Source organism: Eublepharis macularius, chromosome 16, assembly GCF_028583425.1.
Source record: "Eublepharis macularius isolate TG4126 chromosome 16, MPM_Emac_v1.0, whole genome shotgun sequence".
Taxonomy (NCBI): domain Eukaryota; kingdom Metazoa; phylum Chordata; class Lepidosauria; order Squamata; family Eublepharidae; genus Eublepharis; species Eublepharis macularius.
In genome coordinates, this window is record NC_072805.1 from 40,500,245 (window position 1) to 40,519,209 (window position 18,965).

The 18,965-nt window shown below is 38.0% G+C and overlaps 1 protein-coding gene across 8 annotated transcripts in view; it reads left to right on the forward strand.

The window, feature by feature from the left end:
* The window catches only part of CHD9 (chromodomain helicase DNA binding protein 9), a 78,140-nt gene that overhangs the window by 18,055 nt on the left and 41,120 nt on the right, over window positions 1–18,965 (forward strand). For 4 of the 8 annotated variants that reach the window (XM_055000887.1, XM_055000885.1, XM_055000889.1 and 1 more), the window contains exons 1-2: window positions 1,812–3,239; window positions 11,437–11,774. In XM_055000887.1, coding sequence (XP_054856862.1) covers window positions 1,812–3,239; window positions 11,437–11,774 — 1,766 coding nt within the window. Of the gene's footprint in view, window positions 1–1,796; window positions 3,240–9,631; window positions 9,686–11,436; window positions 11,775–18,965 lie in introns of those variants that run through there. The other 4 variants (XM_055000891.1, XM_055000892.1, XM_055000890.1 and 1 more) reach the window with 3 other exon arrangements.

Here is an 18,965-nt window from a genome sequence, read left to right on the forward strand (position 1 = left end):
TGTTCATCACTTATTGCTGTAATTTATCATTTATTTTAGAGCTGTCATATTAAAAGCCCTTCTGTGGAAGTCCTTCAGGGTGATTTGGTAGAAAATTCAGGCTTTAACTTTTTTAACTAGGACTTTTACGTGATACATATGGGCAGATATTTGGAGAGGTGGCATATAAATTTTCTAAGTAAATATGATGGTATGGCTCTGCAGCTTTCACAGAATGCACTGTCAACTTCTCTGTTCCCTTAGAAAGCAGACTGGATAAAAATTAACTAAAAACAAATAACTTTTAGTTATATCACGTCCCATTAAAGCAACCTGGTTTAGAGTGCTATTTGAATTTAAGACAAATGTGTACAAGTCCATACCGATTAATGTCTTAACTGAATCCATGACCTTTTATCAGACACAGAGTTTAGACCCTGCTTCTCTAAATAAAATAACAAACCGGGAGCAATATGTGACTTTTAAGAGCTAATATTATTAATGACACAATAGGTCATCATATTCTGTCATTCTACAAATTATCAATATTTAAATTTATGTTAACCAAACAGTATGGGCACTTATTAGATGTCATGAAGACCCAGCAACTATCAGCCATTGTGCCTGAAGTAACATCATTGATTTATTTTAAAAATTCAAATCATCTCTGTGAATAGCTTAAGATGGCTAAGTGTATACTTTATAGAAAACAGACTAAAACACTCTCCTCAGAATCTGTCCATCACAAAAAGCTGCCCCATACAGCCTGCTAGAGTAACACCCAGCAGAATCAACGTACAGCCGCTTTAAAACATACAGGTCCCTCTGAAAGGCAATTGAGAAGAAGCCTGGTATATTCAGGAAGGGCATTCCCTGGGCAGGAGTGGCAAAAGGGAAGACTGGTGGAGGCCAGAGGAGTGGGGCAAGCTGAAGGGATGGCCAGCAAAAAACATTCACCAGACCTGGGAAAGGGCATTGGCTTTTTCAAGGCAAGGTGGTCCTTCACAATGGACCGCTGCTTGTAAACAGCTTCAAAGGTAATAACCATCACAGTGAATTGAACCCAGAAGCAAATCAATACACAGCATGGCGGCAGTGTAATCTGCTCAAAGGAGATTGTGCCTGTTAAACAAGCAGCTGTGTTTTATATCCGCTGAAGATTCAAAGATGTCTTCAATACTGGACCCTCATAGAGTACATTGCAGTAACCCAGCCTAAAGATTATGGGAAATTTGATATAATAGTATTGCTTGGAGTCATTACAGATGTATAAATGCAGCTGATAGAAATCCGTAATTTTAAAACTGTTACTTTAAAAAATATAAAAGGCATGACCCACCTTGTTCTGTTGTGTTCCTGGATATCTCTGTATAACCACAAACAGATCCATTCTTACAGCAATCAATTAATATGCCTGCTGAAGTAGGAAATATATAAATCAGTGAGACGGCAATTTGATTGAAATCAAAGTGAAATCATTTCACCCTGCAAAGATCTGTAATCCATCATGAGTCTCACTGAGAAAGGTAGACTATAAATGAAGTAAGTAAATCTTAATAGCCCAAGATAGGCAGTGACACCCACACCCCAACGCACACAAAAAGGAGAGATCTAGGTGGTAGAAACAAACCCTCTACATTAACATTTTAAAGTGTTTTTGTTTTCCCCTTTTGTCTAGGATACTTTAAATGATTCAAGACATTGCTTCAGAACTGCTAACGGATGTTGTCATGGCTTAGATAAGGAGCTGACCACTGCAAAATATCTCTTGCTGTGTACTGCCAATAGACTGACTCCATTGGGAGTAATCAAAGTAGTACAGCTATTCCAAGATGACAGATCCTATGATGGACTTTTTTGATGATGCCAACCTCTTTAGTGATACCTTAGAAGGTTTGTCAGATGATGCCTTTGTACAAACTGGACCTGTTTCACTGGTAGATGAATTGAACTTGGGTGCAGAATTTGAGCCTTTACACATTGACTCATTAAACCATGTGCAGGAAACACAGGCTCAAAAGATGAACGAATTTGAACACCTGAATCAGTACGATTCTCTGAAACTTCAAGTCAGTCAGTCCTTCAGCGGCCCAGCTGAAAACGTTTTGTCACCACACTCTCAATTTAATTGCTCACCCATTCATCCCCAAAGCCAAACAAATGGGATGTTTCCAGATGTGGCAGATGGAAGCCCTATGTGGGGACATCAGACTTCTAGCAGTGTTTCTAATCAGAATGGATCTCCTTTTCACCAAGGACATTCCCAGTCTATGCAGCAGAATAAAAGTTTTGTAGCACACCACGATTTTGCCTTATTTCAGGCCAGCGAACAGCACCATCCGTGTGCCTCATTGCAGTCACAGCAAAACAGAAATGGCATCGATACAGGAGAGGACGCTCAGAGTCAGTCAGACAACTTCATGGAAGTTAATACCTGTATTCCACATAGAACCAGTGTTCCCCACCCACCTCAAGCTGCTAACCTATCAAATTCTCAACAGCCTGTTTCCATTCAGTCTTTTTCTCAGACTGCAAATGACTCGCCACACTTTTGTGGAAATCGAGAAGGAAGCTTTGGTGGACATTCTCCAAGTATAACACCCTGCTCGGTTAATAGTACACAGTTTTCTCCTCCTTATTCCTACTCCAGTAACCACATCTCTCCTACCGGTCTCCTGCAGTCTTCTACAGCTCTTTCTGCTAGTCAACAGACTCATCCTTTATCTGACTTTGCTGGAAACGATGCCTTTGCACCTCAGACAGGGACCAAGCACGAAAATTCAGATAACATCCTTAACTCCAGCACATCTTTGAATTCAGATAATTTCCATGTGTTACACCCAACACATCCTCAGGGCAACTTCAGTAGTTCAAAACTATCTGCAGTGAACATGAATTTTTCTGTCCCAGCTGGCTCAGGTCCTCAGATGAGCCATTTCAGTGATACTATAGAAGGCAACGGTTTTTCATCTTTGGATGAGAACTTGCTTCATCAAGTGGAGTCTCAGACAGAATCATTTACGGAGCTGGATCCAGAAGCTCTCCTTCAGGAGGATCTTCTTCCCCAGTTTGATGAATCAGCATTTGTTCACGATAGCTCAGCTAATGAGTTAGAACATGACTTAGAACACAGTGTTAGCCCACCGGTCACAAAGGCGCACCTTGGCCGGACGCAGTCTCAAAATTGCAGTCATCCCTGGAATTCTTCTGGTTCTAGTCAGCATCCACAAGAGCGAAAACGTATAAATGTTCAAGGGCAGGTATGTAACATTTTCCCGAGAGGATTTTGCTGTGCTGTTGCCAGTTCATTTTTTTAGTTTGCTATTATCAAAAGTAATTCGTAGCTTTATTTAAATGAGGGGAGTCATATTCCCTTTGGTAGAAGATCTCCCATCAACAGAATGGGAGATCAATATCCGCTATATTCATTTAACTCACATTTAAAGTATCTTCCACTTCAGAAAAAAATTCAGCTGCATTTAATGGAAATCAAACACTTGCATTCAGCTTTTTGTTTGTGTTTTCAAGTTCAGTAGTATAGATGAGGGGGAACCCAAAAGCTGAGAGTTCAGCTTTAAAATGTTGCTTACTCCCCCTCCCCAGGTAAAAAATAATATAGTTCTGCCCTGAGTCACAGAATTTGCTCTTTACAGAGGTGTCTGTGAAGAGCAAACCAGGTAGTTCAGGGAAGAGAGAAGCACTCTGATCAATAATTCAATCACTGGTGAAGGTTGAGCGGACTTTACTACATATGTAGACTGTCTCTGTATGTGAGACACGCAGGAAAGGTGACACTGCTGTTGCTTGAAATATTATTATCTTAATGCTTCTGGAGCTTGGCTTCTAATTTGTCGTAGAAGCCTGATGAAACTTTAAACAAGATATGTTTCTAGATATGTGGCATCCATGAAAGGTATAAAATGGTACTCATACCATGTAACTATCACCTTTTTATGAAAGTTTAAGAAGTGCTATGGTTGATAAGTATGGGTTGGAATTCAAGCATCACATTACACTGTTTTAAAAGTTACAAGTCCAAGTTTTAAAAAGCCCATAGTTTTTAATCTGTACCTAAAATGTCACAGTGTCGGTTTCTTACCCATTTCTTTATGATGGGCTGTGCATATTTAGATGGAGATCTACTTTCTATTATATTCTGTAGTAATTTTGTGGCATTATGTACTTTCCATGTTATTATATGCTGCTTTCACTTATGATTTCTGAAGATTAAATGTGGCATCCCTAATAATTGACATCCTGAAATGGAACAGGTACCAATTTTCTCTTTTAGTGCTCCTTCCAAACTCTTCTACTGCAAGGAGCTTCACCAGTCACTTTTCCTGAGCTATATTGCGTACCAGCTAGCTATTTTAAATAGTAGTTGCATCTCAAAAATTATTTAGGGACAAATTGCTGAAAGGTAGGATATACAAATTTAATAAAGATTAATATCAATCTTAATTTAATATGCTGCTTCTCCTGCCACAGGATAGTTCGTGGTGGTTGTCTGCCTCTTTCCACAGTCCTCTGTTAGCAAAAAGGCTCTGTGTCCTAGATTTGCATGGAATGGCAGCCAGCAGCAGTGAAATACGATCCAAGCTATTACTTGGTGTACTATACTGCAAAGGCTGCCTAGCACTCTGCCAGGAAACTAACTAACAGAAAGCGGAGTTGTTAACAGTAGCTTTCATGCTATTGGCCTCCTGTGTGCATACTTAAGGCAGAGGACAAACAGGAAGTGGATTCCAGGAAGTGGGGTGTGTGTGGAGAAATAGGTTAGCAAGAATTCATGGATCACTGCTGTGTGTAAGGAGCATATGGTGGGATCAAAGCCAGACTAAACAGTTTGTCTAAATTCCCTTGAGCTGCAAGTTACTAAACACTGTATTTAAGTCTTAAGTTTAAGGTACAGAGTGCTTCAGCTGCAGAAAAATATTTTAAAACAAGTATATGTAAAGAAATTCTAAGACTTAGAAAGTATTATCTGCTTGTTATTTAACAAAGTTGCGCCAGTTCTTTTGACAGTTTGTCTGTTCCCATTCATGATAATTGTGACTGACAGGTGCCCCCAAATATGTAGCTTTTCAGTATGTGAGGGTTTATCATGTATATGTAGCATAATATTTTCCTTTAACCTTCTTTAGTTTATTACTACAAATTTAGTGCGGAAGAGCCAATTTAAAAGTAAAATCCTTAAAGTTCTCTTAATAAAATAAATATTACTTATTTTGCAAGCTGAATAAGTTCTTGGTTTTGGTGTGGGATAGATTAAAAGCTTTTATTCGTTTTATATATGCATATGAATATCAAAAGATGGTTGTAATGGTTGTTCGAGATGGTTGTAAAATGATGTGTTAGTGGTTGTGTGTGTTCTTTGTGGGTTTTGGCTAATTTAAATGGATCAAAACGAAGAAGGAACAGAAGTTGGCACAAAGAAAATTCTTTAGTGTTGTATAACACCTACACGTTTCGCTTCAGCTTCGTCAGGGGGAGCTTCAGAATTCTCTTGGACGTCTATTTTATGTGTGCCCTGATTGAGGACATAAATTGCACAGTTTATTAATCCAGTAAAATGATCAAAGTCATAATATAGTTTGCTCTGCATAGGCCTCCAGTGGGAAAACATTGTGACTGGAATCTTTCTATTGGGTTTAAAATTTTCTGTACAATTTACTATCAGTTGTCGATGTTCATTCCTTTGTATTGGGTTTGGTGATGTTGCTCCACTTATGTAATGTTAAATAACTATGGCATAAGGCTATTTTTTCCATGCATGCACCATTTTCATGACTTCATATTCAGTGTATTCGGTTTTGTTGTTATGAAGTATACTGTGGAAGTATGGTACTTTTTAATTTTTATAAGAAAAAGTATTTCAAATGGGTGTAATCTTCCAAACAGATGAATGCTAAAGATATTGTGCAGTGAAGAAATCTGCTTTGTACTTTTTGGGGATGGAGAGCCAGTTTGGTGTAGTGGTTAAGAGTGTGGAACTCTAATCTGGAGAACCAGGTTTGATTCCTCAATCCTCCACTTGTAGCCAGCTGGGTGACCTTGGGTCAATCACAGCTTCTAGGAGCTCTCTCAGCCCCACCCACCTCACAGGATGATTACTATTGTGGGGATAATGATACATACTTTGTAAATGGCTCTGAGTGGGTGTTAAGTCATCCTGAAGGGCAGTCTATAATTTATTATTATTATTATTATTATTATTATTATTATTATTATTATTATTATTATTATTATTATTAGGCACTCATGTGTATGTGAAGGCTTTGATGCCCACTGGGAGCTCTACATGATCAGAGATTTCCTTGGTCACTTTATTTTAGAGTGCTTATAATCTTCCCAGCACTAAAGTGCATGGCAAAATCCTTGGTTATGTGGAGCATCATGGTGAGTATCATGTGGTTAGTGGAGCTTTATATTTGAACTACTAGTTAATCTTCTCCAAGTATAGTGATGGTTTGCCATGTTAAACTATAGCTCGTCAGCTAGAATTTACCTGTTTTGTTGCTTCAGTTGCTCATGAATCTATAAGACAAATATAAGTCCCTGTAGAGTTAACACAATTCAGTGTGCTTGACTTGCATCAAAATTGACCTATTAACAAGAAATATGTCTGTCTTCTAATGCTTCTTTAATATAGGTTTGTGAGTGGTCTTAGATGTTCAGTGCTTTGTGATTTTATTTTCTGTCCATTTAATGAAAGTAAGGAACAAGATTTAATCTCCTTAAATAAAACAAAGTTAAACGGAAAAAAGTTTTAAATACACAATACTGCATTAACAGCAACATAACTTTAGTACTGGATATAACAGAATAATCAATCCTGCCTTTCTTAAACTTGTTTTCCAACAATTAACCATATTCATACAAAAATTAAATAATACCAGGTCCAAGAGGACATACCAGGTCCTCTTAATTTTTGGTTAAAATGCATAAGAATGGTTTAGTTTATTTGCAAGCAATGACTGCTTCATTTAGAAATTCTAAAACACAGAGCCCAATCCAGTAAAGGCCTTGCTTATGGCAGTCAGTTTATGTATTTGGGGTGGGGGGGCGGGAACCGTGAGCAAGGATTGTCCTTAATAGGCAGTTTGGGTACAGTGGGAGAAGTTGTGGTAAATGTGAACCAGATGTAGGTCATTTAAAGCTTTATGGTTTATGTGGGTAGCCCTTTTATAAAGTGCATTACAGTATTTCATCCTCATGATTACGGATATACAATGGTTGTCATCTTCAGATGTTGGTACAGTCTTATAATTTGCTAAAAAGGATAAAATATACCTATACCCACATGAAAATCAAGGAGAATCTTTGGACCCAAGGGTGCCTTAAATTCTGTACCTAGTCCCCCGGAATTCTGTAATTCTTCTTCATTTTATCCCAGTCTTTTTCCAGGGTAATCATTCCTTCATTATGTTCTTATGAATTCTATAAAATAGCGACTGGCTGATGGTTACCTATTGACTTCACAATATGGTAGAGATAGAAAGGGAGTAGAGTGTTAATATAATAATGAAATATAAGTATGATCTGCTGATCAGGAGTAGTAGAGAGTTTGGTGGCTTGAAGATCTCCTTTAAAGAGCTCTCAGTTAGATGACTTGGGTTCTGTCAGTTTTAAAGCATCGAGAAGTAAATGGCTGCTTAATCAGTAGAACTGTCAACTCGCTCTACGCGGGGCTGCCTTTGAGCCTGACCTGGAGATTACAGCTGGTACAAAATGCAGCGGCGCGTGTTATTACAAGACTGCCAAATAAGGCTCATATAACACCATTCTTACGCAAGCTGCATTGGTTGCCAGTGGAGTACCGGATCAGATTCAAGGTTCTGGTATTGACCTATAAGGCCCTGTGCAGACTGGGACCAACGTATCTACGGGACCATCTCTCTCCATATATTCCCCAGAGGACACTCCGATCAGGGGACAAACAGCTGTTGGTGGTCCCTGGCCCCAAGGAGGCCCGCCTAGCCTCGACTAGAGCCAGGGCCTTTTCGGTCCTGGCTCCTACCTGGTGGAACGCTCTGTCTGCTGAAATCGGGGCCCGGCAGGACTTACTATCTTTTTGCCGGGCCTGCAAGACAGAGTTGGTCCGCCAGGCATATGGCTGAGGCTGGGCCTCCGCCGGCCTGGGGGGGGGAAGGGGGGTGTATAAAACCCTCCCTGTGAAGGCTGTCCACCATCTTGTTTTAAATATGTTGTTTTAATGAATATGAATTTTTAATTGTATTTTAATTGTATTTTTAATATGTTGGTATCCGCCCTGAGCCCGCTTGCGAGGAGGGCGGAATACAAATTTGAAATAAATAAAAATAAATAAAATAAAATAAACAAAAATTTTAAATTTTCAAAATAAGGCGTGAATAGTCTGGTTATTAATAGTTGGCTTGGCAGGATTATCATTAAGATCTCAGATGCTGTAATCTAAAACATCTGATGTTTCATACATTGAGTTCTTAGCTCTGGCTGATACGTGAAATCATGCCTTGACTTTCGTTAGTTCTTTATTTTTTTACTCGACAATGTATAATTATATACAATTGTATGGTGGGGGTGATTCTTGTTCTGTTTTAATCTGAAGGTCTAAAAACATGACCACATTTCTTATCATTCACTATTCATACTTAAACTATTATTTTATGTTTATAAAATATTTTTACGTCTTCCAGTCCTTCCTGACATTATCTTTTGAAGCGTGGGCTCCCCTGTGTCATAAAAGTTACATCAAAACCACAGTCATGTGGGAAGAGTCTGCATTATAACTTCTTCCCACACCAGCAGCTGTACTTCCCCAGTGGCTTCCTTTCCTTAGGGTAATGTCAGAAGGGGTAGTCTAGTGTGGCACGAACTTGTTTGGCTGAGGAGTGAAAGATTGGGAATGGAGACAAAAAGTAGAATGAAATAAGGGCGTGGAAAATATTGTATCTTAAATTCTAGTGTAAAGAGGCCGCTGCTCTAACCCTCATTCTGTTATTTTAAAATACCAGGTATGTGATTGATAAAGTGATAAAATATATTCTAGATTTTGGAGCTGCATGGTTTTTGCATTTTCAGATTTAAAGGATATTGTTTTGTGTAGTTAGTATTAACTGGAAGCTGCAGTAGGATTTATCGAAATGAATAACAGCTAGGTTTATGCTTTTTTGCTTGTGTACAGTGTGGGTGCATAGGAATAAAACAACAGCAGGAGATGGAAGAGGAAGAGTTAACCGCTGTACCACATGTAGGGAAGAGCAGTCCATTGGGGGTTAAATTGCAGAGTCTAATGGAATAATAACTGGTAGCACCATCTGCTGGCCTACTTCCGCAGAAGGAGTCAGTATTTTTAACGACATCTCTAATATTCATGCTGATGCATTTTGATGCTTTGTGCATTCATTTCTTTCTGTGTTTTGCTGGAATCTGGCTATCTGCTTACAGCTATTGTTGAAATGCTCCAGTTCAGAGGAGGTTGCCGGTTCTTCGTGCTGTAGAAGAACAAGGGACACATGCTTGTCAAGGAAGGAATATGTTAATAAATCACAATGTTTATTTGTGGAAGGTTGTATATATCTTCGCTTTCGGCTTGCTAAATAGGCCATTTAGCAATCTTCTTTCAATGCTTTTCTCTTGAGCACTACCTGGGGTGGTGAAAAATCAGAGGGCAAGCCTTTGTCTGATGCCAAAAATGTCTTCAGTGAAGAGGCCAAGAGGAAGGGTAAGTGAAAGCTTGAATGAGTGGGAGGAGGAGGGGTTCTTTGGGCTAAAAGGCTAATGGGATTGAATAACCTTCCTTATTACTGGCTGCTGCTGCGGGAGTCGTGCTGCATCGCCATCTTGAGCTTGTTGCTGTTTTCCCGAGTCTTGGTGATTTGTTGTAGCCTGCAGGCCTTGAGGTGGCATTTTACTTAGCTACCATAAACCCTGTTTTTTTCCTGGTGCTGCAACGCTGCTGTTAAGCTTTGATGAAGTATATATAGAAAAATGTATCCAGTGAAGCAAACTGGATTTGGCCTGAAAATGGGTTTGGAAATTCCTCGTGATTTTTCCCCATGCTGTAGTCAGAGGCTTACTTATGGGTGAGAACATAACAGAATTATCTGCTTTGTGTGTGTGTGTGTTTGCTTGCATAGGAAATTCTTTCAATTCCTTATGGCTTTTTAAAAAGAAAATGTCGTCCATGAATTTTCAGAGAGCCTGCTGTAATTGCTTATGCTAGAATGAGGAATTTCAGTCTGCGTATGTTTGAAGACAACAGCCAAACAAAGACAATGTTTTAACTGTTTCATGTGATCAGTTACACTTACGAAATTTTTAACACATAGTATCTTCTAACGAAGTCTGTTTCAGCATAATAAGCATGGTTTTCCTGTGAAAGTAAATTTTACTTAAATAGTCTGTAAAGCAGTGCTGATATACCGATTGCATTGTGATGTTAGCTTTTCTGTTATATAAGTCTGTATAATTTGGTGTTTGGTTTTACTTTATCTGTTTGCGTATTCAGTACATAGGCTCTGTTCTTGGTTTTCTAGTTGTTCAGGATTGGTAAAACAAAGTAACTGTGTATTTTTTTTATGCTCAAGTGCCCCATTTTCATGGAATCTGTTGGTTTGCTCTGAATTAAAAATAAATGTTCTGTGAAAGAAAATATTTTATTACATTAAAATTACAAGCAGGGAAGAAGTCAGACTGATAAGTAGCGACATTCCTTTGATTTATGCTTCTGTGTTTGGTATACTGATGAAGGAAAAATAGTACATCTACATCTGGAGTGAAACGGAATAGAGAATGCTGGAGTAAATGGGGAGGGAGTAAAAACAAAGTAAGCTGATAAATGCAATAGAACAGGCCTGATATTATGATCCACTGGGACTGGTGTGTAAGGACTGGACATTCTAGATCCTTTCCTGCCCCTCTACTAATCTAGTGGGTTATGTATATGCAACTTCCTCCATTTCATTTTAAACAGACTGTGAATCTTTCAGTATATGAAAAATAATTGGTAGTAAACTTCCAAACTTTATTTTTAGAATTTAATTTGCAACTCTTAGACTGCCTTTTTATCTGCTGAAATATGGTATTCATCTCTGTTAATAATACTAGACAATTTGCAAAAAAAAATGGCTAACATTTAGATCTTCCTTCTTTTTCTGTAAGGGATTCTGTTTTTACATACAACAGTTTTGCTGTAACTGTACAATGTACAAAAGTACAATGGATATCCCTCTTCCTAATTGTTTATGTAGTAATGTCAACATTGCAGAGAGAACTTATGCTTGTTTGTTTGAGTTTAAAGTAAATATCGGTTTAGAAAAAAATAATGTCATACTGGCTTCTTCATGAGGTACTGGTAGTGCTGAAATAAAAAAAATATTTTGAATTTGCTTGTAAATATTTTATCTGTGTCATTGAATCTCTGTAATATAAGAAAATATAGTTGTCCTAGGCTATTCTTTTTTTTTCTTGCAGCCTCCTTCCACCAAGAAAACGGATGGTTCTGGGACATACGCTAAGTTGCCGAATACCCAGGTGAAGGCAGTGTCTGAGAAGAAACAGAAAAAAAAAGTGGAATCAGAAAGTAAGCAGGAGAAAGCTAATCGCATAATATCAGAGGCAATAGCAAAAGCAAAAGAGAGAGGAGAGAGAAACATTCCACGAGTCATGAGTCCAGAAAACTTCCCAAGTGTATCAGCAGAAGGAAGAGAAGAGAAGAAAGGAAGAAGAATTAAGTCAAAGCCAAAAGATAAAGAAAGCAAAAAACCTAAAACTGGCTCTTCATCCAAAACTAAAGAGAGAGCAAAAATTGGGTAAGTAAGCAAACATTTGTTTTCCTTTGTTTTTGAAAGTCTGGCTCCCTAACTGTCCATGTAGCCACGTTTATGCGAGACTAAGTTCTACTCGTTTTAGAGGGACTTGTGTCCAAGCTGTAAGCCTGGAAGGCTGGGCATGACATCCCAGTGGGGAACTGTTCACAAGGGCTCAAGAAGTAATAATTGAATAACAAATGAAATAATTAAAATAAGCACATTTTCTGTGTCCATACTCAGTTTTACTGGGTCAGTGTATGAATGCAAAAAGTCCTCCTAGGGTACTTAAAGTCCTCAAAAAGTATTGGAACCACTAAAACAGTAAAGTTTAAAAAAAATTGATTCCGCTGAGGGTAGAAAATAAATTATTTTATGTATTATAGAAAGAAAATTGAATTAGAAAGGTGTAACAGATTTTTCATGCAGTCCAAGTTAAGCATCCTCATATGGAAGCTCAAAAAATAGAAATTTCAGTAGTGACTAAAACCTGGATTAAATATTGCTGTTATTTTCTTTCTTTTTTAACAAGCCTTGATATTAACGATAGAATCGGAAAATTTCCAAGAATTATTTTTATGCATATTTCACCATCAGAAAAAAATATTACAACATTTTATTCTTTTAAAATCTTGAAATATTTTCAGATGTGTATTATCCTGGGTCCTGCTCTTAAATAGTATTTGTTGATTGCCTCATTTCTTATCAGAGGTACTTTTTGCTGCCTTACTTGAAAGCTCACTACATTTGGAACCTCTCTTCTGAGAAATATGGCCCCAGAGTTATATGTAATATCTCAACTTTGGTCCAAACAAGTGGGGGGGGGGGGTGCTGAGGCTTTTCCATATATAATAGGGTAGATATCTATCCTCCACACAATCATGAGCATTTTCTTTAATATATAGCTGTATCATTTTGCTAGTGTCCTGATTTTATAGCTTCTGCTTATAACTACTTGAAATACTTTCTAATATTTCTCCTTGTAGCAGTACTATATCTTGGCTTACTCTTCTAGCTTGCTACACTTTTGGAGGGTTTTTTTTGTGGGGGGGGGAGCTTTATTTTTGGCCTATCGTTTAATGGAATTTGATCTGGCATTATTTACACCAGCTTGAGTGATTGTTCAAAAGTCTTGCATCAATAATCAAGTGATTTGATTTGTCTTTTCCTGGGGTCTTTTTTGTAGGGACCTATAAGGTTTCATTCCATCCTTGCTTGTACTTAAAATGTAATGTTTCATAAGACTTCAGAATGTCTTAAAGTGTGGTACCGCAATATGTCACCTGGTGGGTTTCATTCTCTAATCAAACTTATAATTTTTCTTGCTTATATATCCATTATAATGCCTGAAACAGTCGATTACAGAAGTGGATAGAAGTGCTCTCCACCAGCTCAGTCTTTAATGAAGGTTGCAGCTCTTTTCTTTGAATATAAACCATTATCTAAATATCTGCTAAAACAACATCTCTAATCTACAGAATTTAAATGTGTGACATTTTGAGCATGTTTTATATTGTACATTTTGAAAAAAAAACTATACCTGTCTCACAGTTCTATGCATTTTAGGTGAGTTTTAAGTAAGAGTCCCTCTGATTTTTGCACAAACACACTTATGGTGTGGGATTGTATTGAGACAGTGTTGTGTTTTCATCAATTATACGTACATAGTGAAGTGAATTTGATCTAGGGACTCCCTAGTTCACAAGAATAATAGTACAGGGTGCTGTGTAAACAGCACAGTATTGCCTCTGTCTCATTCTTGTCTGTCTTTATTGTACCTGAGACAGTTAACCATGTCAAGTTTGTCAATTAAAACCAATTGATAAACAGTAACTAACAATAAAATGTAAAGCAAAATACAAAACCAACCAAGTCAACTAAAACAGCTGTAGTAAAAAGCAACAGCAATAACTAAAACAGCAAACCATAATGCAGCCAAATAACAAAGTCAAAGGGGAGACAAAACCATACACAAATCAGTTAAAAGGACTTTGAAATTTTAAAAAAATCTTAAAGGGAGAACTTGCAGAACCGCATGCAAATATTAATCCCTCTAAGATAGGCTCAAACTATGGATCATCCCTGCAGAGCCAGAACTTTGGAGATTTAACTTCTAAATCCATTCATGATCTCATGTATTTACACTTGAAAAACTTACCCTGCTGTATAAACTATATAATAGAAAAAACACAAATGTGTTAAAATATTATAAGAGTTTCATTATCCCAGATGCTGATTTAAAAAAAAAATCAGTGATTTCGGAATAGGTAAGTAGCCAAATCGTATTGCTCTCCATGTGCCTTTTCTTAGCTCTGCATTGTCTTGACTTGTCATGTCCTGCTTCCCTTGTATGACTCAGCTGCTCCCTAAAACTTCCCATGCAGGGCCTTCTTGCATGTACTGCCTTGCCAAACTGTCTATCTTGGAGTCCTAGTGGAGTCAACAAGCACTAAAGTCAAATAGAGCCTTCCTGTCTGTTTAGCAGTGGATTCTGCAGATTATTCCCTGTGCCTAGAATTGTAGGGTTAGAGTGAAGAAAAAAACCCCGATCTAGATTGGTGCCTTCTCTTCTCCAGTGCAATATAGGACAGTTGCCACTTCAGTGTCATCTAGTGGAGCCACATGCAGTTGAGAAGAAAAATTAGGGTTTCAGAAACAAGATGGTGAGCTTTGTTCCACAGAGCTACAGGCACAAGTAACAAATCATATAGGGACAAATGGGGCCACTAAGGTGAGAAATAGGGGCTGTTGAGCATTGGATCTTGGAGAAAGATGACTTGCTTGAAGCTCCCTTTCAAGCGTGTGCTTGTGTGAATCTAGACTCAAGTACATTTGATCAAAGGACTCCCTAGTTCACAATATTGGCCCCTGTGTGGGTGCTCTTGATTTCAGTGCTATACTTTTTGTGGTTATCCAGGAAAAGGTTTGCAAAGGTGAGCTGGAATTCCCTGTAAACAAGCGTGGAGATGGTCACTCAAATGGATTATCATACCTCAAATCTTGCATGTTATTTTGTTTCAAGCATCCACACATGGGCTTGTGTGAATCTAGATGACCTTCAGATACATTTCAGAATTATGACTCATAAAGTTGGCAAGATAAATCATGTGCACTGTGGAGATTTGGCAGGATGGTATGGCTGCAGCAGCAATAGTATAATGACTAAGGAATAATGTTCTTTTCTAATGAAAAAGGGAAAGGAAGTGTAGAAGATAAGAGGTTATCTGTCAGTGGTTGAAACATATTTTAAGTGCAGGTGGGTCTGCTGATTCACCTTTTGCTTTGACAACTAATGGATTTTATGAGGCATTAATTTATATTTCTATCAATGTCAATTCCATTGAATTTGAATTTTGTAATTCATTACTTATCTGTTTATTTTTGGAAAGGGTTTATTTCTGAAAAACTGAACTAGCTTCAAGACCCTTGTCCTATTTGTTGTAATCTTAAAGTACTCTTGCTAACAATGTTCATACAATGTGGATCCTGGAATTCAGTTTAAACTGAACACAGGAAAGGCAACGATTTTTATATGCCATTTTCACTGGGAGGACAGTGAAGCTTCCTTTGCTGCATATGGAATATGACTCCCTTTAGCCTAGCAGGTCAGTTTATCCAGTTGTACTGGATTTTGCCTCCCCATTTGGGACATCTGTGTGTGTTTGAAGCAAGCTAAAATTAATGTGGTTGACTCAGTACCCTTCAGACACTTAAGAACTAAATATGGTTACAAATTCACCGTAACGTGCTTGTTCAGAGTGGAAGCCTTTGCTTGATAGCAATTCATAGCGCTAGTGCCTTTAAGGTTTTCAGCATGAAGTTTGTTGTGGATCTAATTAGGCTTCCTAGAGCTTCTGCCCAGAGCTGGTATCTATTTGTTGTGGGTTTCCTTGACTAATGCCTGTTGCAACAGGCCTCAAAGTTCGCTGATAAATAAGACTAGACTTCTCTTGTAAGAATATGGTAATGAGTTTACTGGCTTATTTACCTTTAAAAATGACTTGGCATTCAAATGCAGTTGTTCTTATTATAGCTACTTCCATGCACACAAAGTTAGGTTCATTTAATGTTGGTCATTATTGAAAAGCAGAATCTCCATGAGTAGCTCTAGTGGTATGAATAAGACCAGTTTTAATTAAGGTCCTGAACTTTTCAAAAGATCCTGAGATTGTTTCCATTGCATTGTTATAAAGGGATAAACTTGCATATAGAAAAGTAGATTGTCCTCCTCAGATGGAAGCGACAAAAGGATTTGTATAAAACATTCATAGAATCATAGGGTTAGAAGGGACGTCTAAGGCCATCTAGATCAGCTTCCTGCACAGTACAGGAAATTCACAAATACTCCTCCCACCTACACACACCCAATGACCCTTACTCCATGCCCATGTACATACAGTTGGGAGGGGGGGGGGGTTCAGTGGGTCAATTCTAAAATGGCACTTAATTGCTTTGCAATAAAGTGCCCATATTTGATTTGCTGACAGTACCATCCCCATGAAGATTCAGATACCCCCATATGTTTAAAGTTGTTGTCCAGGTTTCAGCCATTTTGAAATACTTGACTTATGCATGGTGCATTAGTCATATTTTCAGTACTTTATGATAATGATGACCTCAGATGAACTGTATTGAAGCTTGAATATTTTTTGGCTGTAAGAAAGCAAATTCAGTGGCAAGATTCAGTGTTAGAAATGAAAAGGAATTCTCTACAGACCTGTTAACTTGAAAGAGTATAGTATGTGAAGTTGTAGAACAGGGTAAGCAACCTTGTTCAGTAGTGAAGGCCATGTTAAAAAACAGCATCAATCAAAACTAGTAGATATTTCGTTTGTTTCTCAAACAGTGATTGAAAAGATACCTGCTTCATGGCAGGTTGCAGTGGCATCTTCAGTTGGAGAATGTAGGGCAGATGGGGGAGTGAACAAGTGGGAAAAATGAGGGAGAACGTTGATGGAGCCATCACTTGTGGTGATACACATGGGTGTTTGTTACAGTTGTTTCAATTAGAAATAGTTATGTTAGAAAACTCTACTCCTGACAGTTTCATTAGAAATGATACCTACTTTAGTGATTTTTATCAAGATTTTGCTACTAAAAAAATAGGCTTTGACAGCAAATCCTAATATCTATATTCTTCATATGAGTGTGCTTCTGAAGTCCCGTCCACATAACATAGTGCAATTGCAGTACTTGTTGTGAGTGGTGCGGTAACACCAGCTTGATTCTTAGTCACCATACCTTAGAGAATGAGGGATGCTTTCTGTGTTATCCCACGTGGAGGCCATTAGAAACAATTTCCACATTGTTGTGCTCCATGCAGGAACCATATAGTTTGTAAGTTTGAGTATGTTGGCTTAATTGCATGTTCCTTACATCTGGAGTGAAGTTATTTTTATAGTATCCATGTGCATAGCTCATTACAGATTACAAGGCAAGATACCTACCTCGAGGAAGTTAGTCGAAACTTTGAGATAAGGAGCTGGCTCCAACCAGGGCTTTTTTTCTGGGAAAAGAGGTGGTGGAATTCTCAAGAGGGAAATGAGGGAGAAACACATGGGCCCGCTGACAAAATGTCCATTTCCTCCAGGGGAACTGATCTCTGGAGATCAGGGGGCAGGGCCACTGGACACAAGAGGTGCCGGAACTCCATTCCACTGCGTTCCCACTTTAAAAAAGCCCTGGCTCCAACACAGCGTTTCTGCAGCTGTATGGAGTTCTGTCCACAGTGTATGACTTCCTTGATGCTCCCCTCCAACCACAGCTCAGAATGGAGTTGCGTTTGAGGCTGCAGCGGAGGGAGGATGAGGGAAACTCATGCAGGAATCCTTCCGTCTGAGAAAACTGTTGGATCTAAGCCAAGATGCACTGATTTTAAATTGAGGCTGATTTGTATCAGCAATATTGATTTTAAAATATTTCCATTAGTTATTTAGATACTTCTTAAATAAAAGTACAAACTGATTTGTTGCTATAACCATAAAAATAGTTTAAACTGAATAGGATCTTTATATAATCTCAGAGGCTAACCAATAAGTTTCTTAAATATTTAACTTTTTCTAGCAACAATAAATATATTAAATCATACACTGCTTATTTTTAAGTAATTTTATGCTCACGAACCTTGTTAAGATCTCATTTACAGCCTGAAGACATGACAGATTTTAAAAATGTGTTTTTCTGCTTTTCTCTCTCTCTTTTCATATACCTGCTTTTATATACTGTCCCCACCTTGCAAAAGTAAATAATTTCTACTCAAAGCCATTAGTTAATGGGCAGATGAGTATTTTTTATAAGATGGGAACTGCCATTCGATGTTTATAGTTAGAGCGTTAAGCCAGTTGCAGACACCAGGAGGCTACTAGACGTAAAAAGGACTAAAAGTTCACTCACATCGATCAATGGATGGCACCTGTAGCAACTTGATAGTCTCTGGTCCCTGTTACTGGGCCATAGTATTGAAATTTGTGCAATATGGAAAGTGACAAAGGTGTTGTCACTACACAGAAAAAAAGATTTTCGTACAGTCATAAGGGGTCAGTTTTTATGCATTGTATCCTGTGAATCTATCCTGCTAATGGCAAAGCCTTCACTAGATTTTTCAGGTTTCTTTTAAAACCAGATAGCTTTTAAAGAAGAAATCTTATTATAGCTGCAACTTTTTTTAAAAAAAAGTTTTTGATTTTTTAAAAAATCATTTTTATCCATACAACAGCAGAGGGATGGGTTTGCAGAAGAAAAATGCGTATTTTCAGTTGCATGCGCTTGGCTTAGTTTGAGCAGAGGATGGGGACTGAAGGGTTTGGGGAAAGGCTTCATGGGAAAAATGTAGATTTCGAATCTGGCACTAGCCTGATTGTACAGTGATAAGCATATAAACATGTGCAGAGCACTGTCTCTTAGGTCAAGCTTTTGGGTTCGTAAGGAGCTCTGTTGCTTGACTCAGCTCTGCAACAGCTGGTATAAGGCTGTTGTCAAAATCTTCCATGTTTTCAAGTAGAAAACTTATGTAACAATCCTTTTTTGGTACATAAATTTTCCGCAATGAAGTTTTAAGGTTATGTAATTGTTAAATTTCATAAGCTCCAATGAAATGCCTTAATTGTAAGGGTAGTAGTTGCAGTGCAGGTAGTAATTGCAGTGGTGCATCACTTATTTAACCAGCTTTATCTAATTTTTGTTAAGTGTGATCTA